The sequence below is a fragment of the Manis pentadactyla genome, chromosome 19 (assembly GCF_030020395.1).
Source record: "Manis pentadactyla isolate mManPen7 chromosome 19, mManPen7.hap1, whole genome shotgun sequence".
In the NCBI taxonomy this organism is placed as follows: domain Eukaryota; kingdom Metazoa; phylum Chordata; class Mammalia; order Pholidota; family Manidae; genus Manis; species Manis pentadactyla.
Genome location: NC_080037.1, coordinates 13,900,223 through 13,927,494, shown reverse-complemented (window position 1 = coordinate 13,927,494; position 27,272 = coordinate 13,900,223). Strand labels below are relative to the sequence as shown.

The 27,272-nt window shown below is 44.0% G+C and overlaps 1 protein-coding gene and 1 non-coding gene across 2 annotated transcripts in view; both read left to right on the top strand.

Annotated features, from left to right (window-relative positions):
• Nucleotides 1-2,902, top strand: part of MTARC1 (mitochondrial amidoxime reducing component 1) — a 28,345-nt gene extending 25,443 nt beyond the window's left edge. The window contains exon 7 of the mRNA XM_036932268.2: nt 1,087-2,902. Coding sequence (XP_036788163.2) covers nt 1,087-1,213 — 127 coding nt within the window. The 3' untranslated portion in view covers nt 1,214-2,902. The remainder of the gene's footprint in view (nt 1-1,086) is intronic.
• Nucleotides 2,903-11,541: 8,639 nt separating this feature from the next.
• LOC118935754 (U6atac minor spliceosomal RNA) lies at nt 11,542-11,664 on the top strand. Its single transcript, XR_005033981.2, has one exon. It is a non-coding gene; the product is annotated as a U6atac minor spliceosomal RNA (small nuclear RNA).
• Nucleotides 11,665-27,272: the final 15,608 nt, after the last annotated feature.

Below are 27,272 nucleotides of genomic sequence, written 5' to 3'. Positions count from 1 at the left end.
AGGCAGTTGAGGGTCACTAGGGATATACGGGGTCCAGCGTTGGCTGTGTGCACTTCAAGGGAGTTACTCACAGTTCCTGCTCTGCCGGGACTGCCTGTCTCACAGCACAGGTAGACGTATGTCCTGAGACTATAGGGCACGGCGTGTGAGTGTGCAAGGGGCCCGCAGAGAACATTGAGGAGGAGAAAATTACTCCTGGGGGAGGGAGTCCTGGGCTTCCTTCTTAGGAGATGTGGCATTTGAGTGGAGCCTCGAGGTAAAGGTAGACTTCTAACACGTGGGCAGCCGGAGGAGGGGACACTCCCCAGGAGTCTCAGAGGAATCACCAGAGCCAGCAAAGTGCAAAGCAAGGTGCAAGAAATTGAGGAATCCATGGAGGGCTGCGTAAGTGCACATAAGGGTCAGAGGGTGACAAGCCTGGAAAAGCTGGCTGGGGCCAGGCAGAGCACCTTGTACTTCAGGCTAGAGAGCTGGAATGTTATTCTTTAGGCACTGGGGAATCATTGACAGTTTCTAGATTTAGGAATGATAAGGTGAGAGCAAAATTAGAAAGTATGGTGTGGTGTCAACAATTAATAGAAAGCAGGGGAGGAGAGAATGACAAAGAGAGGCTGGTTATTATAATAGGTTGGGCATGCTTAGAAAGCAAGATTGTTGCAGAGGAAAAGTGAGCAAATTCAGATGATTAGATGCAGGAAGAACTTCAGGACTTGGCAGCAATGGACAGGTTTTGGAAAGTGAGGAAGAAGGTGTAAAGGATGATTCAGGGCTCCAAGCCCGAGTGGTGGGAGGACGGTGGTCCGAGTGATGGGTGTGGAGGAGGTGGAGGGACAGACGCCCAGGGAAAAGGAAGGAGAGAAAGTATGAGTAAGCATGTCGAGTTCCGAATCTCCTAATGCTGAAAAAGGCAACATTCATGGAGAAAAGATGTGGGCATATGGCCACTGGCTATGCTTCTGCAATTTGTGACTGGGTAGGCTGCTCATGGCACAACTCCAGGAGGCGCTGTTCTTTTAGAAACCATAGGCTGCTTGAGCCCTGGCTTCTGCTGGGCTGTGACTCATCATGATGTTTCTCTTCTTGCAGTTACCGCCTGTGTGACCCTGCTGACCAAAAGTTATATGGAAAATCGCCCCTCTTTGGACAATTTTTTGTTCTGGAAAACCCAGGGACAATCCAAGTGGGAGACCCTGTCTACCTGCTGGGCCAGTAGCAGGAATCATGTGCCTTGGAATATTAGATACCTTTGAAAAATGTCCTCAGAAGTGCCGGCATGTGAAGCACAGTGTTTTGGAACGAACTCTTCAGCGTCTTCTTTAGATCTGTGATTTCCAGCGTTTCCGTCTTTTGGACTTCCTTGTGTCCCCGTGCGCACAGCAATGATAGTCTTGATAATAGGATGTTAGTAAGTCACTTCAATGACAAGGCAGGATTCTGGAAATCCCTTGTTTGGCTGATTGTGGATAATTCTTTTTCCTCCTGTCCATTCATACCTAGAGGGCTGAGCTCCACCATCTTGTTACTACCCAACAGGGAAAGAGAAGTGGACAGAAAAAGGAAGAGTGGGCCAGTGAGAAGAGTGTTCTGGAATGTTTCATGACCCCATTCATGGGGCTTGCAATGGAAATCAGGTAGCCTGGAGCATCTTGTATCCCGCACTGCTGCCTCTCTGGGCCGCGAGGGTTTGACAGATCCTTCCCCACGTGCAGCCCCTCTGGGCCGTCAGACAGCAGAGGTGTCAGCGTGGAGGATCGATGCCTGAGAGAGACCCACAAGGCCGTCCGGTTCTGATACAGAGCCCGTGAAGAGCGAGACAGGCCGAAACTTCTGTGCCATGAAAGAAAATACCAAGTACATCCTACTGGTGATCCAGAACTTTTCCCACCATATGACTGTGAACAGTAGCCCTGGAGCGGGCACAGCCCCTCGTCTGAGGTGCTGTTCGGCATCGTCGGAGGGAGGATGGAGCAACAGGAAACAGTCTAGAAAGGAGATGCTGCTCCTCAGTAGGGATCAATGATAGCTCAGCCGTGCTGATGCAAAGTGAAAAAATACCTGTGGGTAGGTTTTGTTTTCTCTCCTAGGACTTATTTTTTTTTAAAGAAGGAAGGTCCCCTCCAGGTGCTCTATGTTTCTCTGCGGTAGCTATTTGATTTTCTAAATATTCCCTAAATATGTGTGGCTCTGCTCCCACAAAGTCCCCTGGTTCCTTGGGGGCCCCGTCAGCTCATGCTTGGCGCTTCTCCTCAAACTCAGGGCTCAAAAGTTCCGAAACCCTTGGATGAAAAGAAACATAGATTGCATGATTTGAAATAAACCACTGAGAATTTCACCTTTCAAAGGAGAAAAGGAAAACAAGTCTGTTCATTTAAAAACCAATATCTAATTTTTCTTTTGATAGAATGATATAATGCTAAGACCTGATGAAGCTTATTGTTCATTGACATATTGTCCTTAGGAAGCTGACTAAATCATGAAAAAATGTTTTCAAAACTGTAAATAAATGGAAGCTACTTTGACTGGTTTCTGATCTTACTAACTTCTTGGGGCAGAGTCAGGCTGTGAAGCTGACTGGTGTGATTGGGCAAAGCCAGTAATTCTGCTGCCTGACGAGAGCTGGGTCTCAGCCATGGACCCGCTTACACACAGCATCCCTGGACAGGCACCCATCTCTGCAGGGCTGTCCAGCAAACATGCCTTTTACCCAATGACGCTGGAAAGTCCTGCCTGCATGTTTCACTTCAGTTTTATAGAAAAGGTTAGTGTTCCTTGGAATCCAGCCCTGCTCTGAGGTACAGTTACAAGTCAATAGGTGCATGTGTATGTTTTCTGCTTGGTGAATCATTGCAAATTATTTTCTGTACACTTGGTGTGAAGTGGAGAATTAAAACCATGAATCTGATGACATGGCTCACCACTTTCCCCAAGAAATCTGCTTTATGCTGAAACTACAGATAGACTGAGGCAAAAGCAAGAGGTCAGCAAGTAGCATTACTAAAGGGGCCTCAGGAACTGTTAACGCAGGATCTAGGAAACCAGGTGGGTGTTGGCTCTCTGAGAGCTGCCAATAGCTGGGCACCAGTGAGAGGCTCAAGGCTGATTTGGTGGCTGTTCCTACATGTTGTGGTCTGTGGCAAGCTGAGTGTCTCACACCTGAATTTCTAACCCCTTAAAAGCAGTAATGTCCACTTCCCCCAGGACCCAGGCCGTGTCAGAGGCTGTACTTTCTGCAGACCCATCATTCTCAGCATCGCAAGGCGATCCGCAAATGGAAGGGGCACCAGGCACCCTCCTCATTTGTTAGGAGTCTCCCGCTCCTCCAAACGTGTGGAAGATTCCTGTTCGAAGAGAGAGGTTCCAGTGACCTCTAGAATTTCAGAGTATTTGCCAAGCTTCCTGTCAGTGAGATTTAAAAGCCATTTACTTGTGTTTATTTTATATTTAATGAGTTGGTTAATGCCAAAGGCAGGGCTGATGTTTCCTTTATTTTGGTTACTGGGCATTTTGCACACTCCACTCGAAGTCTAGGATCAGGAAATACAGACCATCCCAGATGCTCAGAAAGGTCTCCTTGCTGCGCTCCAGGGGATGGACATTCAAGGTCAGGCCAAAATACCCAACCTCCATGGGTGCTTCATTCTGGGTGGTAGCTCCATGCTGCAGTCACCGAGGAGAGTTACGCACCGTGAGCTGGAGGCCTTGGAGAGGACGCTGTGGGAAGGACTCCGGGCAGGCTGCAGAAAGGCTCACTTCTGTGGCTATTCTTAGAGAAGGCTAGAACTTCACAACCAGGAGATAAAAGCAGCAGCTCGCACCCCAAGGGCTGAATGGGAAATCGGCAGCTGTCTGGCAATAAGGGCCACTCCTCTCCCACCCTTAGTGATACGCAGGCCGGGTGACAGGACACCCTCGCCAGGGGTAAGGGCTGCCAGTCTGGCAGAACTGTGTGTGGAGGCCAGGCAAGCTTGACTTTGCGAAGCCTTCCATGAGACTGTCACCTGCAGTGACAGCAGTCTGGAGCGCCAGGTGGTTGCCCCAGAACTCGGGGAGTGATGAAGCAATCCAGGATGGCAGAGAGCAGGTGGAATGGAGCCACAACACTGGTACCGGAGCGGCTGTCCTGGGCCTGATTGGAGGTCTGACCAGGGAGTTGATGCCCCTTGCTGCCCTTCCCAAAGTGCTTTTGGCTCATGATATTCTGAAAGTTTGCCTGGAAGGATGCTTCTAGGAAAGAGTTCCATGGGCCGGTAACTTAGGGAAGTCCTGTGTGCTTCACTCCTTAGCAGCTCAGTGAAGGCTCTGGGACCTGCAGAGAGAAATTCTGCCTGTGTTTAACATCACCCTCTCCAAAGCTCTATTTCTGAATACCTTTTGAGAAATGCTCTAATCTCTAGTGGGAGTGCCAGCCAGGGACAAGGAATCCTGTGATCAGCAGGAGTGGTCCATTCACAGGGAGGCTGACGGTGTTTAAAGGGCCCCCGACACATGGAGGGGCCTCTCCTGGGATCTTGTATTCTCCCCGTCCCTCTGACTGAGGCAGAAGGTGGGACTGTAGTTGAGAAGGTGACAGGGGGTGGAGAGGGTGTCTTAGATCAGCTCTCCTGTTATGTGTTATGAGCCCTAGAGAGAAGCATTCCCTTTTTCTGGACTCATTTTCCAAACTTCACACGTGGATGGATATGGTGGATAAGGAAAGGAGGTATGGACACAGGCCCTCCTGTCCTGGCTCACACCACCACCACATAACATAAGTGCCCAGGGTGCCCCTACACCAGGGTGGGACCCCACCTTTCTGTACCTTTCCACTGAAATCCTCTCGACCAGCGTTGCCTCCCACCACACCGACCAGAATTACCCTAAGGGTCCTATTGCCCCTGACCATGCATATCCACTCACTCTAGACTCTGATTTCATATCAGTAAGAACAGACGTGGTTTGCTTCCCCCACTTTCTTAGAAATGGACAAGTAAATTATGACAGCATCTGAGGTCACCCAGTCTCAAGCAAGGGGAAGAATCTGGCTCAGGACCAAACATGTTCTTGGAATTGGGATGATAAAAATGTACTGGAGGTGTCCCTTCATCTGCTTTTGGCCGCAGTGTCTCCAGAGAAGGAGGCCCAGGCAACAGCTTTGACTATGATCCTGCTTTCCCTCAAAACGCAGCTGATAGGGGGCCAGCGGGGCCGGCTAGTCCCAAGCTCCGCAGCCTCGCTCAGAGAAGGGTAGTGGCCTTTATCACATTGTCAGTCTTCCTGGACAGGCTACAGGTTGTATTAAGTACCAAAGGGAGCCGAGCAGTGTGACTCTCTATCCAACTTCTCCTAAGGCTGATTTGATCGGTGGGGTTAAGGTCATTTACATTTCACTGCTGACGGAACTTGTTCTCCAGCCCTTAGTGGTTCTCAGGCCTGCTGCCTACCTTCCCAGAGCATTCTAGACTGCTCTTCCTGCCTCCCCCGTGAAGCCTACACCCCGGCTTCTTTCCCTTCATCCCCTCTCTACACCATCTACCAACCTCTGACTCCAGTAATGGTGGAGCTCTGGGAATCTAAGTCAAGTCTAATGTCTGTCTTTCTCCTTGGGATTTGCTGGGAGCACTGTAAATAAAGTACTGTCATAATTATTTCTGATTAATATTTTTACACCTAATCAAGTCTCAAAGAGATTGTGTTTACCGGGTCTAGGGGAGGGGTAGCTTCCAGATGACTTGACCAGTAATTAACGTGGCTCGTTAGTTTGAGGCCCAGGACGGCTGAGGACAGCTGGAGAGCTCTTCTTTGCAAGCAGCTCTGGTTAACATCAACCAGGAAAGCTCTTCGTAAACACGTGAATAATTGATCGTCCAGCGCTCACATAGCTACCGAGGATCTGAGCCCGTATGACTCATTTGCGAGCCATTCCTGTCGTCTGGATGCCATAACATTGGAGGAATGATGGTCGTTTCTTGGAGATTCTTCTGTGGTCAGAGTTGCCAAGCCCCAGGCTGTAATGGTTTGTTATGATGACCTTTGTTATTCCATTAGGCTCAATTGCTTTAAAAAATGATGTGTGCATACTTTAGGAACGTTTTTACCCTTTACGTTGACCTGACATCATAGTTTATATTACAAAATGTATTAATGACAGAGGAGTGTTTTCATGTCCCAAGGACAAATTTTAACGACCATAATCTGCCCTGAGTCATCATAAATATAAATGTATTGGTCAAACAGATCTCGTTAATGTGGCCAAGATAAATGCAAGTCTATATTTTAAGGCAGTTGAAGTCCTAGAGAATATATTTGGAGGTTTTTGTGAGGCTAAGAGATCTTGTATATGTGCTATCAAAAGGTGGGGGATATTAAAATGTTCCCCTCTCTGGTTCTGCCTTGGACAGATATAAACGTCTTGGGGATGTCAAATAAGATTGTTCACATAGTTTCTGGACACCATTAACGCCTAGTGGGGTGAATCTTAGTTCTTAAAGCTGTATTCTTCTTTATGCTCATGGGGCTTTTGAAAAGGAACATAATAAAGATTTCAAGTCATAGCAATGTGTTGCTCAACCACATTTTCCTGTATTACACTGTGCCTTGAAGTTTTAATTATATTAATCCTTCTTTCCTCAACATCTTGCCTCCCAAGGGAGGAGTCCCTTTTCTACAGATGTGTGTCTGACGTTTTGCATCTTTCCAGTTGACAATTTATATGTTGGCAGATGCTGTTCTGGGCATGGGCTGTAAGACAGGCTGAATACTTTGCCTTCCTCTTCCTTGGGCCACACTTAGAAGTGTTGGCCTTTCATGGTAGTGTCCACCTCTTCAGCTTCTCAGGCAGAAAATAAATCCTTGTTCAAGAAACACTTTTTAATTGTGTTTTTATTTTGAACCATGAAAATGTGTTTTCGGCAATGATGTCTCAATGCTACTCGCTGAGAGAGCAGACTGACTATAGGGGTGAGTTCATCGCCCCCCAGATATGGTAAACATGGTGTCGTCATTAACCTCTGCGTGGATTCTAGCCACCTGGCAATGACGAGCACTTCAAACAAAAGCATTTACCCTTCTTTCTTCAGAAGAACCTTCCTTTCTGAATCTGCTCTGCTGTCTGGCAGCACCACGTACTGGACTTTGAATCGTGATTTTGCCTGGATAACCTCTCTCAGACCAGGGTGTGAATTATTTTCTAAGTTTGATGGTGTGAGGACACTGCTATGACAACCTCCTGTGTGGTTTACCCTTTTTGATCTATTTAAAAAGTGGCACACATAGACCATGATCACAGCAGCACTATTCCCAGTAGCTAAAAGCTGGAAGCAACCTAAGTGTCCATCAGAGATGAATGAATCAACAAAATGTGGAGTGTGCGTCCGATGGAATGGTACTCAGACTCAGAAGGGAAGGGGATTCTGACACATTCTGCAGCGCAGATGACGCTTGAGGACCTTATACTGAATGAAATAAACCAGTCACAAATACTGTTTGATTCCATTCATATGAAGTTCTGCTAGTCAAACTCAGAGAAACAGAAGGTAGGATGGTGCTTGCCAGGAGCTTCAGGGGGAGAGCGTGGGGTTATTATTTAATGGTACAGAGTTTCAGCTTTACCAGGAGAAAAGAGTTAGGAGGGAGATGTATGGTTGCTCAACAATGTGAATGTATTTGATACCACACGAGTGTGCACTTAAATACAGTACAGTGGGAAAATGCTAAGGTATGTGTATTCTACCACAGTTTAATAATAATGAAAAAAAGTGGGGCACATCAGAGACTTAGAGCTGAATTAATCCAAACTCTAAGACCCCTTCCTAAAAACAGCCCGGACTACAGTTCCTGAAAGAGGTCCAACCCCGCCCAGAACATCCAGAAGTTGTGTTCATGAGATGAAAGAGGGTAAGAAATGGAAATGTAATGTCTTTGAACTTCACCTTGATTGAGGGTGAGATCTTTTCATGTCAGACTTTAATTTTTTAACTTCTTTGGACCCTAACTTTTAAGGGGATTTAATTTTGGACTCCAGACTCCCTGGCAGTTTGATATTTTGAGGAGGGTCCAGTTCAAGTGTAGAACATCTTGTAGGCATTTTATTGCTGGGGAGCATTTATGAAATCATTGGATTTCACTGCACACCCTCTAATAGGTTATGTTGGTCAGTGTGGCTGAAAATAATGAGCTGGAAAATAGAAGAGGATCTACATTTTTCATCTTGACTACAGAAAGGCCTTGATGAGCATCGTGTACTGAACTGACCCATCTCAGAACCCCATGGGGCAGCAGTCCACACTGCGTACCCAGGAAGATCTACGATGGAGCAATGGCTGGTGGTTGGGGGGTAGGAGTGAGCCAGTCTCTGAGATGCTGTCTCTTTTCTGGGAGGCCATAGGTATAATGGGTAAACACAGTGGTTTCAAACAACAGAATATTGAGAAATCTTGGGGCAAATCACACTTATCTATATGTATCCAAATGAAGGGACATATGTCTCGGCCTCTCTCTACCGCCTCACATTCTGCTGCTCGGAATAAATCTAATCAGTAAATTTAGGAGCAGAAGTGGGCTCTGCCCCTCTTCCTTCCCTTGCCTCTCGGACTTTGCCTGCCTTCAGGGTGACGGGACCCTCCCTGGCTTTTTTGGTCTGAGTGGTGAGCTTGGCGGAGAAACTCTGTCTGAGTTGGGAAATGCCTACAATTTTATCGAGCACTGCCCGAGACTGGGTGGATAAATTCAATACTGGATTCGATATTAGAAATCCCATTGCTTCTATATTCCTAAACCATGCCCTCCAGCTGAGGTTTTACCAATAATCAAACAGATATTTTTGATCGAAAAAAACCCCAGGACTTCCTGGATAGGATTGCATCCACAGCCTCACATTGCCATGCATTTACAGTGTCCTCAGGTCTGCAGGGCGCTTTCACCCGATACACGCCCTTATATCTGCCTCACGATCTGGTGGGGTCCGAAGAACGTGGAAGTCTTCTGTAAGCTGCTTCGGTATTATCATCGCATTTACCCCTCCTTGCATAACTCATGTCAGTGAGGTTTGAAAAGCTGGAGTAACGTGCCCGTGTTAGAGGTGATGGGCTAGAATAAACCATCCAGGATTTGGACTTCTGGCAACCTGCTGCTAATGAAGAAGTTGGCAGGATTTAGTTCAAAGAGTGGTAGTATTTTTGAGTGGAAATTGGTTTAATTCTACTATCTTGTTTTGAAACATTTGCTTCTGACTCAATGAAGGGGCCTTTAAGACTGGTGTACGTAAGCTGTAGTGTGCATGGGAATCTCTGGGTACCTTGTCTAACATGGATATTCCCGCATCTGACATCATTTCCCAACATGGGTCTGCAGTGGGACCTAGGAATTCTCATTCTTATAAAGACCCAAGTGTTCTAAACTCTTCCAAGCCTGATCATGTGTAGACCCAGTTCTCACTCCCACATTCTCATCTCACTTTCATGTTGACATTCTCTTTCATGGTGTGTAAAGAAATACTGTTAACAAATCCTGGTTTTCTCTGAAAAATGAAACTCACTAAAGATAGCACAGTTAAACATGGATGTGGTCATTTGGGGTGATGGACTTACACTGCTCCAAACACATATCCTCAGGGGACCCCAGTACCCCTTCTGCATGCAGTGGGGGACCATCTCGGCCCTGAAAGACAGCAGAGACCCCAGGCACTGAACCCACAGACTGATCCTCCAAGCAACTGCATTAACTGCCACATCAAGGACTGATCCTGAATTAATTAGCCATGATGCGTGGGGCTTAACAACTGTGTACAAACTGGGTAACCATTGCTTGTGTGTGCATATGTGTGTGGAACAGTAAATGGGAAAGTATGTTTTGTAAGAACATTTGATGCTTTTTAAAAATCAGTTAGTGCATTTTAATGAATTGACAAAAAAGGAGGCTCCGAATGCAGCATTAACAACATAAAGAACACAGGAGCCAGTGGTGTGAGTTTTTAAAAATTTGTACAACAAGGAAAGATTAGAAATGCTTAGGAGCAATTGCCTGTTCTCTAAGGGCACAGGGAGACTCTGTGTGCCAACTAGTTTTCCTCTCTGTCTCCCAGCGAAGCTTCGGAGGAAATTCTTTTCATGTGACCTGGAAAAGATGAATTTCAAGCTTCATTGAGAGCTTTAAAATCTTGAGACCTTCTTGAAAATAACCTGCCTCTCAGGAACCTTTGGTCCCAAAGAATTATAAAGCTTTTCGCTTGGAATGCCTGCATTATTAACTATGATTACTTAAGTCTCTGAATAGAAGGATGTAATAAATCTGAAAGTATTTGTTCTGGTTTGTGACTAAGCAAAACTGTATAATAGTAAATCAGATATTGTTATAAACATCTGAAATGGCACATTTTTTTCCCAACTTGGGGCATTGTGGCATGAAGCTTCTGGGAATCCTAAAAAAAAATGTTTCTAGATTCTTGGATACTGAGTCTGGCTTCTGCTAGGCTTCCTTCTTTCTGAGCATGAATGCAAAATTAAAGTGCTTCTGTTTAGATCTCTGTGCTTTCCCAGTGAGTTAGCGAGGCTGGGTAGAGATATTCTTATTCTTCTGCAGGCTGTTCTGGAGATCCGGGCACTGTGTGTGTGTGTGTGTGTGTGTGTGTGTGTGTGTGTGTGTGTGTGCGCGCATGTGCTTCTGAGTGCCAGTGTGTGCCTGTGGGGTGGAGGGATGAATCGCATTCGAGGACCCTGGAATGTTTAGGTTGGGAGATATCTTAGACACAAGCTAGTCCACCAACCTCCTGATTACCCAGGTCTTGTTTTTGAAGCTTAGGTTCAAACACGTGTGACAGCGAAAGCCATAGGGATCTGGAGGTTGGAAGGAATTTTCTAAGAGCAGTGAATTCAAGTCCAAGTTTGTAGGTTAGACCTCTGCAACCTTGTGCCTTGCTGGAGAACTGCAGCTGCCTGATCGCCTTCTGGGCATCCGCAGCGGCAGACAGTCCTGGCCCTGGAGAGCTGCACGTTCGTTCCTGGCAAGTAGTCACACTGGCCTTTTGTGCCCGGCCTCCAAGTGGTGGCAGTGCTGCTCGTGTGGCATACGCGGTGGTGAGGAAAGAGCTACAAAGAGGTGGACGTGTGGAGTACTGAGAAGCAATGACAGCTTGGCACTCATGGGTCACTTTCTGTAGTTTCCAAATATGTTTTATAATTAAGAAAGTAAGCTTATATTAAAAATAAAACTATAGCCTCAGTATATGTGTATGTTTAATGATCACCTTTTACAGAGAGGATGTAGGGTATTAATACCATTTCACAAATCGCTTAGTGCCGCACAGCAGCCGTTAGCCGCAGGGACCTGTCGCTGGGTGGCTGATCCGAACTGAGATACGCTGGACGTGTAAAATACACACCAGATTTCAAAGGCTTCATACAAGAGTGTAAGATATCTCAGCAATTTTTCTTATAATGGTTCCATGTTGAAATGATAGCAGACTGGATAAACTGGGTTAAATAAGTTACTAGAATTAATTTTTAAAAATGTTTCTTTTTACCTTCTTAAGGTGTATGGCTACTAGATAATTTAAGATTACATAGGTGGGTGTCGTATGGACAGAAGGTTAGCGCTCCCCTTGACAAGGGTGGAAGAGGACCTCGGGCAGGTACAACACACATACAATTAAGTCATTACCACCTACTTAGTGGCATCTAAACATGGTTCTGGAAAAGGAGAGTGACTGCTTAATGGGTAGGAGGTTTCCTTTCAGGGTGAAAATGTGTCTGGCCCTAGGCAGGGGGGGTGGTTGCACAGTATTATGAATATGCTGAATGTTACTGATGTAAATTTTATGTCATTTTATTGTGTGTTTTTTACCACAATAAAAACAAGTCACATATGTGGCCCGTGTTACACTCCTATTTCTAATACTTCTTTAAAGAAAAGAGGTAGGGGGTGTGTTGAAGGAGGCGGGGATGGGCTAAAGACTGCTGGGAGAGGGAGGCACGCTTTTCTCTCTCCCTTGGGTACAAATATGAACACGCGTTTATGTTTCCCACCACCTTTGCAGCCTCCCCTGGACGCCTCGGGCCCTGTGGCTCCTGTCTCTTCACAACACATTCGTCTTGTTTATCTCATGGAACTTTTCCTCCACACTTGACTTTCTGCCTTCTGCCCAGTTTCTTATTAAGATAACACTCTCCTTAAAATAACTCACAATTTGTGCGGGGCTAAGGAGTTAGGGATCTAGAAATTGAAAATAAAGTAGAACACCCAGAGCAGGCTCAGCAAGCCCTCTGATGCCCCGCTTCCCAGATACTATTGATTAAGAAAAATGAGTCTTTTTTGAGCATCTCTGTAATCCAGCTTCTTAAAAGTAAACCCCACGAAGCAAAACTAATCTAGGGTATTGTGAATGTGGACAGTGATTACCAGGGTCTGGAGGTGAAGGGGAGGTGGGTAGTCACCAGGTTGGGGCATAATAAGGGTTTCTGGAGAGGAGATAATCTTATTGATCTGGGTGCTGATTACCTCAGTGTATCCATTTTGTGAAGCTCTCTTGAGCTTGTGACTTGTGTATTTTTCTGAATGCGCTTTACACATCAAAAAAAGTAAAAAAGACCCAAGAAAACAGATCACCCTGTGAAGTGCATCATTTCTGGGTCGAAAGCTCACGGTCCTAGAGTGAGTGAATGCAGTGAGGTGGTGCATATTCCCTGAGCATGGCCAGGGGCTGCGGTACCCCTTTCCTGCAGGATCAGGACCAGGACCAGGACCAGGAGGCCTTTGGAGGGCCTTCCTCATCCTCAGACTAGATATTTGTGAGTTGCAACCCACTTCAGAAAATTCACCTTCTTACCCTATCTCTTGTCTTCCCATGTGAGGCACCCATGTACTCAGAAACCAGGGAGGAGGGAGGGACTGGAGAGCAAGGGCTACTTTCCCAGGCTGGCTCAACTCCTGCTGTGGGTGGGACTCCTAAGGACAGTCACATTCTCGGGCAGGATTAGAATTCTTCTCTGGCTGGAAATAGACACCAGCGAGGCAACGAAGGTCCACTGACTGTGCACAGGCCCCGCAGTCATGTGGGAAAGTCTGTCTGGTGGTAAACAAAGCCCTCAGCAAAGCCTGTAGTGATTAGGGGTGCAGAGAGGAGCTGAGAACACTCATGGGATGGCTGTTAGCCAGAGAGTTCCCAGGAAACCAGAGGCCAGGAGGACTTGGGTTGGAGAAACATAAGCAGAAATGGGGGAGGAAAAATAAATAAAGAAGATAAGCTAGTTCCTTTGCTTCCTCCCTCACTATCTTTTGCTTTTGTGCTGGGGACTGGAGTCTCCCCCTCGATCTCTTGTTCTGGGGACAGCAGCCTGGAGGCTGATTTTGAAAACCAGGCCTGGTTCTGACTTCCGTGCCTAGTGTCCACTCCACAGCAGTGAACTTCTACATGGACATGTTCCCTCAGCTGACCCCTGCCCCGGGTAGGGTGTCCACTAGCTCAGACCCCTATTCCACCTCTAAAGTACAAAGGACACAAGGCTACTTGCCCAGCCCATCACCCCAATACACTGGAGAGACCAAATCCTGGAGTCACCATTGGGTAGCTGGGTCAAGAGAGCTTGATGTTGGCCTGTAGAGAGGTTTTCCTTTTCTTGGACCACAACCAGGAAGGGTCAGACCGGCCCCACATTAAGTGCTTGATGTCCAGGTCCACCTGCCTGCAGCCTCTGTTCAATATCCATAACACAGGTGTGATGATGATAATACCACATATACTGTGATGATGAGACTACCATACATACCTGTGAAGATCTGATAGCATGCACGCACTTTGCAAGCTGCAGAGAGTCTAAATACTAGCTGTCTGGCAGGAGTTGTTTATCAATGTGCTGTGAGGTGTGCAGAAAGTAAGGTGTTACCGTGAACTCAAAGAAGTCCAGTTTGCAAATGGTTAACTTTTATGTTAGAGAATCTGTAAGGGAGAATCATTACAACGACTGAATCAGTTAACTCCCAATAGCTTATCAAGAGCTCATGCTGTCCGGTTAGTTCCCCAAGAAAGAAACAGCTCAACAGAGAATCAAGTCATAGACTTCTGAGTCCCTGCTTGAGGGATGGCACTTTGGGGCACACATCTGAAGTCACTTTGCTCTCAATCCCCCCCAGGGGCATTTCTCCCTTGCTCAGGGACACATCCACACCAGTGGGGGGATTGTTACACTGAACTCACTTCTTCCACAGCAGTCAATACCTTTAGAAGTTACTTCTATGTTGCTTATTTAAACCCAGGCCAGTGAATCCCTCTCTGCTAGACCTGCCTCTTCAAGGACACTGAGTGTGCAGGTGTGATGTGCTCCGGATGGTATCAAGAGGGAGAGGAGGCCAGGAACAGTCATGTTGACAGGCTGTTTACTGCTTCATTGCCCTCTGAATATTCTCCATAAAGATTGTGAGGTCGTAGATGCTGGGGAGAGATCTTAAAGCCATTTATTAAATAGTTTGTGAGCACCCACTATAGGCCAGACACTGCCAGTCATCAGCAGACCAGACACAGGCCCCATGATCATTGATGGGAACTACTGTGCAGTGGACAAGCCTGGCATTAAGCAACGGATGACACAACAAATCAATTGCAAGTGTGATGAACACTACAAAGGGGATGTTTAGGGTGCCAGGTTAGGATTTCAGCTGAACTTGAAGGGTCTCTTGCTAGCCCAGTGAAGGGTGTGGTGGTGGCTAGGGTCAGAAGTGGGGAAAAGCGGTCCCAGCACAGGGGGTGTATTCATGTAGATACCCCTCCGTGAGAAGGAACATAAGGCCATCTACTGACTACCCACCCCAACCTCCTAATACTCCCTCATCCCCACACCCTCTTCCTCTGGAATTTTGCAAATATAGGTTATTGACTAGACCAGAGAGACTATTTTTAATTATGAAACCATTCCAATCTGTACTTTTCTTATTTTCTTACTATACTCCCAAAACTGGCTTGGCCCTTTTTGAGGTCCCCCCTTACACCTTACATAACCAGCCAAAGAGAAACCCTGAGAAACCACACCCTCCCAGAGCTTGTTACAAATATTATCAGGACTGTTTCCCCACCAGCCATTGAAGTGGGATGATAAAAACACATCTCTTTCTTGAAAGAAAGGGAGAAGCCCTCTGAATCCAAAGTTCTGATGACCCCAGAGCAGAACACGTGCTCCATAGGTTCACGTGGGTCACCACATCGGCCTGTCCCCCTCCTTCCCTTCTTCTCTGGTGCAGTAACGGTCAAAATGGAGGAGCTGTTTTTAGTCTTGGCCATTTGTCAAGGCACTTCACCTCTTTCAGCCTCAGTTTCTCCAAATGTGAAGGGCCGGGACTCAGGTTACCTTGGGACCCTAACATTCCTTCTTCCTCATGGGAGAACCTCCCCAGATAGGTGCTTTATTCAGCAGCTCCAAGTCCTGTGAAAAGCCAGGGTTGATGGAGCACATTTCTCAGGAGGGGAACTAGAGGTAAGGCCTCCCTCACCCCCGGGGCTCCCCTTGGTGGGGCTGCTGGGGCATCAGTGATGGCTCCCCCCTCCTCCAGGCAGCCTCCCTCTCCCTGGCTTACCTTGGTGTACAGGCCTCTGGAACTCCAGAAATCCTTCCTTAGTTTTCCCAGCTCCATCTGCTGTGCCCCACCTGGATCTCCACTCCTGTCACTGTCCAGACCAAGAATTAAATGCCTCCAGGACCTGTGTGTGTGACACGAATGAGAGACATCTGGGTGAGGTGCACAGGATGACAGGAAGGGACACGGCCACCTCAGAGTTTGCACTTCATCGAAGGGGTTCGAAGCTCTACTTAGCTCTGACCAGTCGGTGTCGTTCTGAGTAAATGTGCAGTGTTGCCAGATATTCCACTGATGTTTCGAGTAATTGGAATTTTTAAGCCAAGTGTGGCTTTATTTCTAAAAATAACAACATGAGCCCAAGACAAAAGTGTGTGGATCAGACTTACCTGTGGCTGCTGGTTTCCTGCCTATGTGTATGGACAAAGTATCAGGCCCTTTATACATTCTGCATGGTATTTACTTCCCTATGCATTAATTCATTTAACAATTATTTCCCACCTGCCACAGGCCGGTCCTACACAGAGCCAGGGAGGACGGGTGACTGAGATGCAGCGCATTCACACGAAGGAGAGCCAGTGAGCCCTGATCACGTCTGCCCACCTTGGTCACCGCAGTTAACACCTTAACACAACGGAAAGTCACAATTTGCAGAGCTGTGTCTTCCCAGCTCCCTGAAGACCAGAACCACAGACTCCCACACACCTAGCATCCAACAGAGCCTGACGTGCAGTTGTTGCTGAAAATAACACTGACTGACAACCGAGTAGTCAGCCTGCTGAATGGGTCAAGGCTGTGAACACAAAGGAGAGTCTCCCGTGCCCGCAACTGGCCATAGAAACCCTTTTGTAAAAAAAGAGGCAATGCTAATTGTTTCAAATGAGGCTATTTCATTTTTTTACTTGACTTCCACCCCAACCCTGGAAAAAAAAAACTGTAAAGAAGCAAGCCATAGAAATAAATAAAAATAAAACTATTATCTCTGAAAGCCAAGGTCATTAAAAAAATGTCCAGATGAATAACATAACCCCATTTAACAGAAGAGAGCCTCAAGGGACAGGTTTTAATGACCAGCACTAACAGGAAGCCTCAGTGTGGGAGAAAAACCATTGCTTTAGGAGTCAAATCACCTGGGTTCTGTGAGAATTTGATTTAGGAGTCAGACCACCACGTCGGCAACTGTGAGAACTTGAGTACGACTGACTGCATCTGGGCCTTAGTGCCACCCCCCGACCCCGACCCTGTAAAATGAGAGGCGATTAGAGGTTTCCAGAGTTACTTCTGGCCTTCATGGTCTGTGGCAGTCCTGGCAACTAGGGCCTCTTGTGAGATCACCTAACATGGCCGGAAGGAAAACATAAAGAAATGTCTGAACAAACCTAAATATGCCCTCCTTTACCAGAGTGGTCTGGGTTCTGCTCTTTGCAGGACAAAGGGATGAGGAAGGTGCACTGGAAATCTCACCTGCTTCTCTCTTCCTCAAGAACTAAGGGACTGGGCAAAACATACTGAAATGCAACATAAAACACAGACTGCACCAGAGCCCAGCCCGAGGTTTTAACAGCACTTTGATGCTTGACATATTTGGATTTCAGTTCTTTTAGGCTGAAACTCTGCGCCTCTCTATCCACCCCACAGCATTTTCTAACTAGGGCTTTTAGAGATAGCCTGCCATTAGGAAAAGCAGCACAGGGGGAGAAAGGGGAGGTTTGGATGAAGGGCTGGGAAATGCCTCCTTGGAAGGAGGGGAAATTTGGCACCATCAATAATGTTGAGTCTATAAAATAATTTTCTTCTGGGAGTCAAAGCTGGCTCAATGTACTGAATAGTACAATCACTCAGTGAATCTCATTAGTTGTTTTATTCAACATTTCCATTTTCTATAGTTGACTTGGCCCATGACTTGTCATATTTCTCATATGGTTATTGAATTTCAACTATCAGAATTTGTTTCTCAAAGACAAAGTACAAAAGAAACCCACACAAAAACCAAAACAAATCCCAAACAAATGAAACTCGGTAAATAGCAAGCCCATGTTTTCCTCTTAAATTTCTTTAAGATCAGGGAAGTGTTAAGAAAGTTGTGAGTGAGTTTTCAATGCCTTTTAAAGGAATGTCTTAGAGTAACCCCACAATTAAGGGTTTCCTAAATAAGATAGAAATTAAATGCTCTGAAAGCTTCCTGTTCCATAAAAGATGGTAAAGTAGAGCAGGGTGCTGGCTTCTCCCCAGAGCCCAGTCTTGGAGAAGTGAGAAGGAGTTGATGGGTCCTGGAAACCAAGAAGAAAACTGTAGGGGTTGTGGTGAGGGTGGGACAGAGCAATACAGAGTAGAAGAGGTGTCATAGATACATAACTTCGTGTGTCGACTTGACTAGGCCATGGGGTGCCCAGACCTTTGGTGAAACATTGTGTGAGTAGGTGTCTGTGAGGTTGTTTCCTGGTGAAATTAACATTGAGATAGACTTAGTAAAGCAGACTTAGTAAAGAAGATTGCCCTCCCTTGAATGGGCTTCATCCAATCAAAAACCTAAAAAGAATTTAAAAAGCAGAGTAAGAGGAAACTCCTTCTGCTGCACTATTAAGGGGATATTGGTTGTTTCTGGCCTTCAGACCAGTGGGATGATAAAAACACATCTCTTTCTTGAAAGAAAGGGAGAAGCCCTCTGAATGGGTTCCTGTTCCATAAAAGATGGTAAAGTAGAGCAGGGTGCTGGCTTCTCCCCAGAGCCCAGTCTTGGAGAAGTGAGAAGGAGTTGATGGGTCCTGGAAACCAAGAAGAAAACTGTAGGGGTTGTGGTGAGGGTGGGACAGAGCAATACAGAGTAGAAGAGGTGTCATAGATACATAACTTCGTGTGTCGACTTGACTAGGCCATGGGGTGCCCAGACCTTTGGTGAAACATTGTGTGAGTAGGTGTCTGTGAGGTTGTTTCCTGGTGAAATTAACATTGAGATAGACTTAGTAAAGCAGACTTAGTAAAGAAGATTGCCCTCCCTTGAATGGGCTTCATCCAATCAAAAACCTAAAAAGAATTTAAAAAGCAGAGTAAGAGGAAACTCCTTCTGCTGCACTATTAAGGGGATATTGGTTGTTTCTGGCCTTCAGACTTGAACTGAAATAACAGCTCTTCTTTGGTCTGAAGCGTGCCATCTTTTGGACAGAAGCATATACCACTGGCTCTCCTGGTTCTCAGGCCTTCAAACATGGGCTAGATCCACACATTGGTTCTTCTGCATCCCTACCTTGCTGACTGTAGATCTTGGGAGGTATTAGCCACCATAATTGCATGAACCAATTCCTTGTAATTATCTACCTATCATTTATCTACCTCCTATTGGTTCTGTTTCTCTGGAGAACTCTGACTAAGACACAGGGGTCATGCCTGGAAAGTATTTTCCAGCTGGGTTCTTTTCTCCCCTTCATACGTATTTGGGTGAATTGTGTCTACCACATGGACCTTACAGGACAGGAAAGTAAGAATGCATCTCCAAGGCAATAGAGTAAGAACCTAGATTTTGCCTGGGATGGTAATGGTTGCTGGATAGATGCCCCCTCTGAATAGTCCCTCACTAAAACATTCCTGCCTTGCTTTGGCTTGGCAGTTACCACAGAGAATGACAGGCTCTGAAACAAGCAGTGCTGGGGTGGAGGTTCTAGGCACTTCCTTGAGGGATAGAGTGTAGGTAATGATTATAGTAGAATTATAACATCATCCTAAGGTGCTTTGAGGCATATCCCCTTTCCCAACTCACTTGGAAGTCATGAAATCTAGGGCTTTTGGAGTTTCCAGTGGATATGAGTCCAGCAGAAAAAAAAATTAGGCCTCCATAAAACACAAGCATCATGAAAGAAAGGCCAAAAGTTGAACAACATATACCAAAGGAAGCAGAATTAATGAACTGGGAAGGACAAGAATGTAAAATGAGCTGAATAAATATCTTCGAAGTCCTAATAAAGGATACTGGAAACATTAAGCAGCAATAATAACTGATGAATATGAGCCAAATGGAAATACTGAATTTGAAAAATATCATAGTTGAAATAAAGAGCTTACTGGTTGGATTGAAAGTACTTTTTTTCCTCTTAATTTCTTTAAAACATGACTGTTTTAAAGCAAAACTTATAATGCCTGCTTAGGGGTTTACAATGTATAGAGATGTAATATGTATGTAACAATAGCACAAAGGCTTGAAGGGGTTAAAGGAACTATATTGTTGCAGTGTTCTTGTGTTTCATGTAATATTAACTTTAAGAGATTAGTTCAGGATTCTTAGAACAACTACTAAAGATACTAACAAAAAGCAAGGAGGTAATGCTAAATAACCAGTAGAGAAATGGAATGCTAAAAACATTCACTAAACCAAAAATAAAGCAGAAAAGGATGAATAAAAAAATAAAAAACAAATGGGAGAAGTAGAAAACAAAGAGCAAATTGTAGACCTGAGTCTAACTCCACAATAATTAAACTAACTGTAAATGGATCAGTTTAACAGGGAGGGCTAGTTAGAGGGAATCAAAAAGCAAGACCAAGCTATCTGCTGTCTACTAGAGAGAAAGTTTAAATATAAGAACAAAGGTAGATTAAAAGTGAAAGAATGGACAGAGATACACAATACAAGCAATAAGCAAAGAAAGCAGGAATGTACTAATGCCAGGAAAAATAGGCTTCAAGGTAAGACATACTGTCAGAGATAAGGAAGGCATCACAAATAATAAAATGGTGAATTCATCAAGAAAACATACCAACCCTAACATGTATGTATGAAATAACAGAGCTACAAAACACATGGAGCAAAAATTAATAAAACTAAAGAGAAATAAACAATCCCACAATCATAAATGGAGATATTTTTACCTCTCTCAGAAATTGAGAAACAACTAGATAAAAAAATTATTAAGGTTATGGAAGATCTGAAAATATTATAATATTATCAACACATTTTGATCTAAATGACATTTATAGACATTACAACCAACATCTATAGATTACACACTCTTTCCAAGTGCATGTGGAACATTGACTAAGATAGACTATATGTTGGACTAGATAGTAAGTTTGAAAAAATTTCAAAAGATTGAAGTCTTAAGGGGAAGAAGGAAAAATTAGAATGTCTGATATCTTGATCTGCAGGAGATTACATGAGTATATACAATGTTAAAATTCACTGCTCTTTATATTAAGCTTTGTGCATTTTTATCATATGTACCTCAATTAAAAAATAAGAAAAGAAAAACATTCTTCTTAAAAAAATGATTGAGATGTTACAGAGTATATGTTTTCTATCACAACACAGTTGGATTAGAAATCATTATCCATTACATAAAATTATATATCATAATCACATATAATACATATTAAGACATGTATAGTTTTAATACTTATATTGGGAAAAGACCTAACATGAAACTGGTTTCCACTTCATGAAACTAGAAAAAGAGCAAATTAAACCCATATAAATAGAAGGAAAAAAGTACTAGAGGTAAGAGAAGAAATCAATGGAATAGACAAGAGAAAAACATACAGATAATTAATAAAAACAAAAATTGGTTATTTAAAAAATGTCATGAAATGAATCATACATATGTCCACCAAAAGACTTTTATAAGAATGTTCATAGATGCTTTTTTCATAATAGACAACAACTGGAAACTCAAGTGTCTATGAATAGAAGAATAAATAAATCGGTTGTATATACTCATACAGTAGAATGCTACTGAACAATAAAAAGGAAAGAATAGTAGCCCACACAATGACATGACTGAATCTCTCGGATATGCTGAGCAAGAGGTGCCAGTCCTAAAGAAGTAGATGACATGTGGTTCCATGTATATGAGATCAAGAACAGACAAATAAAATCTGTGGTGAAGGAAAACCCCCTAAAAAATGGTTGCCAATGATTGGAAGGTTGATGATGAGAGAATTTTCTGGGGAGAGAGAAGTGTTTTATATCTTGGTAAGTTGCATGTGTTAAATGGGTATTTTCATTTGCCATTACTCATAGAATTGTACATTTAAGATTTGTGCATTTCGGTCATGAAAATTTTGTATTAAAAATAACTAAGTAAATATTAAGCCTGTTAGATATCTTATGGAAGTGTATGGGTAAGCAGGTAAGGAAATGCATTGAGGATAATGGGAGCTTGGTTTCTCACTGCTGGAGTTACAGTCCTACAAGAATGATGTGTAGAGTATTCCATTTGTGGCTGCACTGAAATTAGAGGTATCAGTATGAATATCAATATGATAAAATGTATATTACATATTACACATATTTCCTAGCCTCTGTTCTCTGAATTTTCCATTAAAGCAAATCAGGGCTCCGTGAGTAAAGGCTGATTCCAGCACTGGGGTCGCAGATGCCTAAGATGAGTTCAGAGCATCTTGTGATGGGAAGTCAGGAAGTGTTCAGCCAACAGTGGCGACAGGTCAAAATGCTACTGGAGCTAATTTGAAAGGGATGTCACAGACCGAATCTGTGACACTCTTATAATCAAAATAAAGAATAATAGTAAGGGATTAAGCTCATTAAAAAAAAAGAGAACCCACCAATCCATGCGGATGTTAATAAAGAAATGAATAAATAAACAAACGTGGACAAAAAGCAAGCCTTCCTTCCAAATTGAAGAACATTCTGCAAAACAGTTGGTCTATACTTTTCAAAAATGTCAAGGTTGAGAAAAAGGGCTGGAGAAATATTCCAAATAAAAGGACATTTAAAGAGATATGCTAATATAACAAAACGCATTATCCTCCATTAGACACTAGTTAGGGAGAGTACAATAGCTCTGGATTAGATAATAGTGTGGAATCAAGGTTAAATACCCTAGCTTTGATAATAGAACTGTGGTACCTAAAAGAATGTTTTTGCTCTTAAGGAAACAAACACTGAAGTATTTAGGGACAAAGGGGTCTGATAATATCTCCAATCCATTCTTTTTTCTTTATTAAGGTATTATTGATATACACTCTTATGGTGTTCACATGAAAAAACAATGTGGTTACTATACTCACCCCTATTATCATGTCCCCCTCCAATTCATTCTTAAATGATTTAAAAAATGCACAATGTAAGTATAGATAAATAATGATAAAGCAAATGGGGCAAAATGAAAATAACTGGTGAATTTGGGTAAACTATGTGGAAGTTCCTTGTACTATTCTTCCAACTTTTCTGTAAGTTTGAAATTATATCAAAATTAAAAGTAATCAACAAAATCAAAACAGGATTGATTGTGTAATAGGAGTAATTTAAGCAGTGAGGAGTTAAATGCAATCATATATCCATTCCTAAGGGAATAGATAGGTATAACATGGTACACAAAAATAAGAGAATACAATGCAGCAGTCAGAATGAAAAATATGTATATACATACAATAATGACTAGATCTTTAAAATATTCTATTGTATGACAAAAGTAAGAAATAGAATGAGATCTGCAGTTAAATATAATTTGTGTAAAATAAACATACTCACACAATAATACCATGATATTTACAAGTAGGCACAGAACTAAGAATATAAACTAGAAATTCTGGGGTGGATGCTTAAGGGGAAGAGAGAAATGGGAGTTGGGCTGGAGGAATAGTGGGAGTAAATCATAAAGTGCAATTAAAGTAAGAAAAGAGACTTGCAAGGCCTGATGATAGTGTGGCATGGACAAAGAAATATAATTAATTTAAGTATTTGCTGCTGGTGTCCAAGAAAAAAAAAAGATCAGGGAGTTGATGGAAGAAAGGAAAAGAAATTTCAGTTCCTTTCAGACTCAGGTTTTTATTCATCAGTGCATTCATGCAGCACCTGCTTAACTGAGTACCAAGCACCCTGCAAGATGCTGGGTAAGCAGTCTGCATAAACAGGAACATTCCTCACTCTCACTTTAGAGGCCAGCAAAGTAACTCAGATAAGCGAGTATTAATCACCTGCCACTGGAGAAGCCAGGGATGGTGTTGGAGATCAAGAAACCCAAATCAGTTTTTGCTGAGTTGCACAATTTGTTCCAGTTCTGTGAATGGATCACAAGAACCAACTTTATCATTTCCCCTCAATTTATGCTTCCTTGCCATTTGCAGTATTCCTTTTGATTTCCTGGTGTCTATAATGTTTTATCAGTTCTTTGTTTTATTAACTTGATCTGTTAAACCAGCCCTATGTACTGTTAAGAGGGATCTGTAGAATTGTGCAGCCTAAGGCGGGAGGGTCTAAAATCCACTGGAGCTTGACTCTCCTTGCCCGTGGCACCCATCGGGCCCAGGCCACGGTGCTCTGTTTCAGTCTGACGGACATGTCAGGATCTTCCTATGAGAATCTGGGCTCGCTCCACTCTCTTCCCTCCTATCATAATGCTCAGTGATATTGAATTAATAGTTAAGCAAAGATGTGATAACATTAAGTCTGGAATAGTTCAGTTGTGACGCCCTGACCCTTGGTTTCCACTCCTGCCTGCAGTGTAGTCTGGAATCAGTGGTATTATATGCTCTGGAGAAGAAAAAAGAATCCAGAGCATTTTTACAAATCTTCGCATAAATGACTCTATCTATTTGTCAGCTGCCAGCAGCTCAAGTAATGAGAACTATGTTTTCCCACAGAGAGTCTAGAGTATAAAACATATTGCTTATACTTTTGGGGGCAAAAAAAACAAGAAATTATGAAAATAAGATATCGTGAGAGCTTTGAAGTGGCTGGGCCACAATGGTAGATTCCTCTGCTGAACAGCGGATTTTCCTAGTGCCACTCGGTTAGATTCTTATCCAACATTTCTGAGCAGGAGACAATGAAATGACCCGGCATGAATATAAGAACAGATGAGCAATGTGCTGTGATAAAGGCTGAGAAGGAGGCCGGCCAGCGCCTGGGTCCTCACTGAAAACAAACTGCCCGTGGTGGGGAGAGCGGCGCGCTTTATCTTTAGCATTCTTTTTACAGCTCTGATCCAGAATTGTTTTCTCTTGGAAATGAATGGAGTGCCGGGGAAAGCTTCTTGGCCTTGTTCTCTGGCCTTTTCGTTGCACCGTGCCACCATTTTCATGAGTTATTCCTCACAGTCGCCCTACCAGGCGAGCCATCATCAATATCCCTGCTTTAGAGGCAGAGCTTAAGTGAGGCAAGGGCTAAGGGTGACTCGGTAATGGGCTCTAAATATGTGAGGGTCATGTGGCTGAGGACACGGAGCAGCTGTCCTCTGGAGTCTCCCCTGAGACCAGGCACAGGTAGGAGCAGAGCTTGAGCAGCAGGGAGGGATTTTAGAGTGAAAGTCAGTCTGTGGTCCAGGGAGTAGTGTTCCGGCCATAGCGTGAAGCTCTCTGAAGGCAGAAATCTGCTTTAGAGGGAGAGCTTAAGTGAGGCCACCTCTTGCTTAGTTACCACCCCAGCATCTGCTAGATATACAGGTTCCCAGAAAATAAATGCTCGATAGTGGACTAGTGAGTGGTATGGACAACTCCTCATATAGGGATCTTTCAGCCAAGGCTAGGGACGCATTAATCTAGGCTGACGTCCTACCAAGAAGGAAGGACCAGATGAACTTATAAGGTCACTCCTGTTTCTTGGGTTCCCTAATTAGCTCCTTTCTGATACTGACTGGACATTCAGTCAAGTCAATACTTCTTGATCATGTACTATAAGGAAGGCAATGGGCAAAACTTTGTGTGGATTTCAGAAATAAATTTGTCATGACTCCTGCCCTAAAAAAGCAAAATATGGAATGGGAGGGAAAGAAAAGCAGATAACTTCTTACAATACAATTATTTGAGAATATGAGAAGTGCTGTCTTAGAAATCCAATCAGCGTTCCTGAGGCTGCAGAGGAGGAAGTGATGCATTCCAGTTTGGGACTTGGGAGAGAAGTGATAACAGCACCACCAACTAGCATTACTGTGAGCCACGCAAGTGATAAGTGCTTCACTTGGATTATTTTATTTAATCGTTCCGATAACCATATACAATATACTAGTACTGAGGCTATTTTCATTTTACTTATGAGACTTGGACGCAGAAAGAAGGTAAGTAAACTTTACCAGCCAGCAGCAGAGGCAGAATTGAAGCTGGCAGTCTGACAGAACTTGAGCTAAGTCTTGAAGAAAACGAACATCTTTAGCATATGCAATATGTAAGTCTCTGGGCCAGATGTTTCAAATAGATCATTCATTTACTTCTGTGCTGGAAATTATATTATCATCTCCATTTTATAAATCTGAGACTCAAAGAGATCAACTGGACCAAGTTACATGGCTAACAATTATCAAAAGGGACATTCAAAAGCCCAGGTAAGTCTGGTCTCAAATTCTGTCATCGTTTTCCCTACTATCTACAATGCTTCCTCAAGGGAAAGAAAGGGAAATGGTCCCTCAGACCCTCAGGAACTCCAGAAAGGCAATCAGGTCCTAATGAAGGCAGCTGGGAGACCTTAGGCATGGACCCTGGGAAGTCCCCAGCACTACAGATATGTCCCCATAGTTGAACTGCCACCTGCAGGGCTGCTGCAAGAGCAGATCTCAAAGAAAGCTTCTGGCATTTAAACCTGGTTAAGTCGTCCATAAGGTCACTGTTTTGGTTATCCACCACTACATGATAAGTCACCACAAATGCAGTGGCTTGGAACAATACCCGTTACTATCTCGCAGTTTCTGTGTGTCAGGAGTTTGGACCCGGCTTAGCTGGGTCTCACTTAGGGTCTCACAAGGTCATGACCACAGTGTGGGCCTGCTCGCATCTCCCCTGGAGCTCAAGCCTCACTCCCAAGCTCCTTCCGACTGCTGGTAGAATGCAGTTCCTTACAGCTGTAGGACTCCTCAGCTCCTGGCCGTGGCTGCTCTTCACAACATGGCTTCACAGTTAGTTTCTTCAGGGCCCCTTGGAGAACATCTCCTCTGAGGACGGACCCAGGCCCCCTTTCAAGGACTTCTACTCGATTAAGTCAGATCCCCTCAAGATAATCTCCCTTTGGATCATCGCACAGATTACTCATTGGAGGTCTCGACTGCATCTACATAATGTCTTTATCTTTGCCATACGATGTACCCTGATCATAAGAGTGACATCCCACCCTACTTACAGGTCCCGGGCACGTTCAAGGGAAGGAGATCATATAGAGCACGTACACCTGGGGAGTGGGATTTGGGGGCCATTTTGGAATTCTATCTGCCATGTGGAAACCCTTCCTGGTACCTGCGGCTGCGCCGGTCTTCAGGTTAAGCCAGGACCCCATGATCTAAGCAGGGCCAGAGCTGAGTGTGTCTAATGAGCAGCATTCACTTAGGAACTTTGTGCCTGCGTTTCCTCTTGTTTAGGGTTCATCTACTGCCCATCAGTTCATTACGGCCAAGGGTCAGCATTTCTGATGGAAGATTTCATAGGAAGAAGGTGACATTTTTGTTTAAAGTTGATTTAGTAATTAGCTTTGGTGATTATCTTTTCATTATCTCTGCTTCCCCTCTCCCCCATTGTTATTGACAGTCAAGACTTAGTTGTACGCATTATTTATTGAAAGAGCTAAAGAGGAAGAGGCCAAGGCTAACGCCAAATAATTGAAAGGAAGCAACATGTCTGAGGACATCTAAAATGTCAATTGGTGGAATCACCTTCTAGACTTGAAGATTTTTATCTTTAAACAATCTTGGGAAATGGCATTTTAATTCAAAGAACTCTTATAAATGGAATTTGATTTCTTTTTCAGGGGTTGTCTATTGAGACTCCACCTTAGGGTTTTTCGTTTTATTTTGTTCTGTTCTGTTTACCGC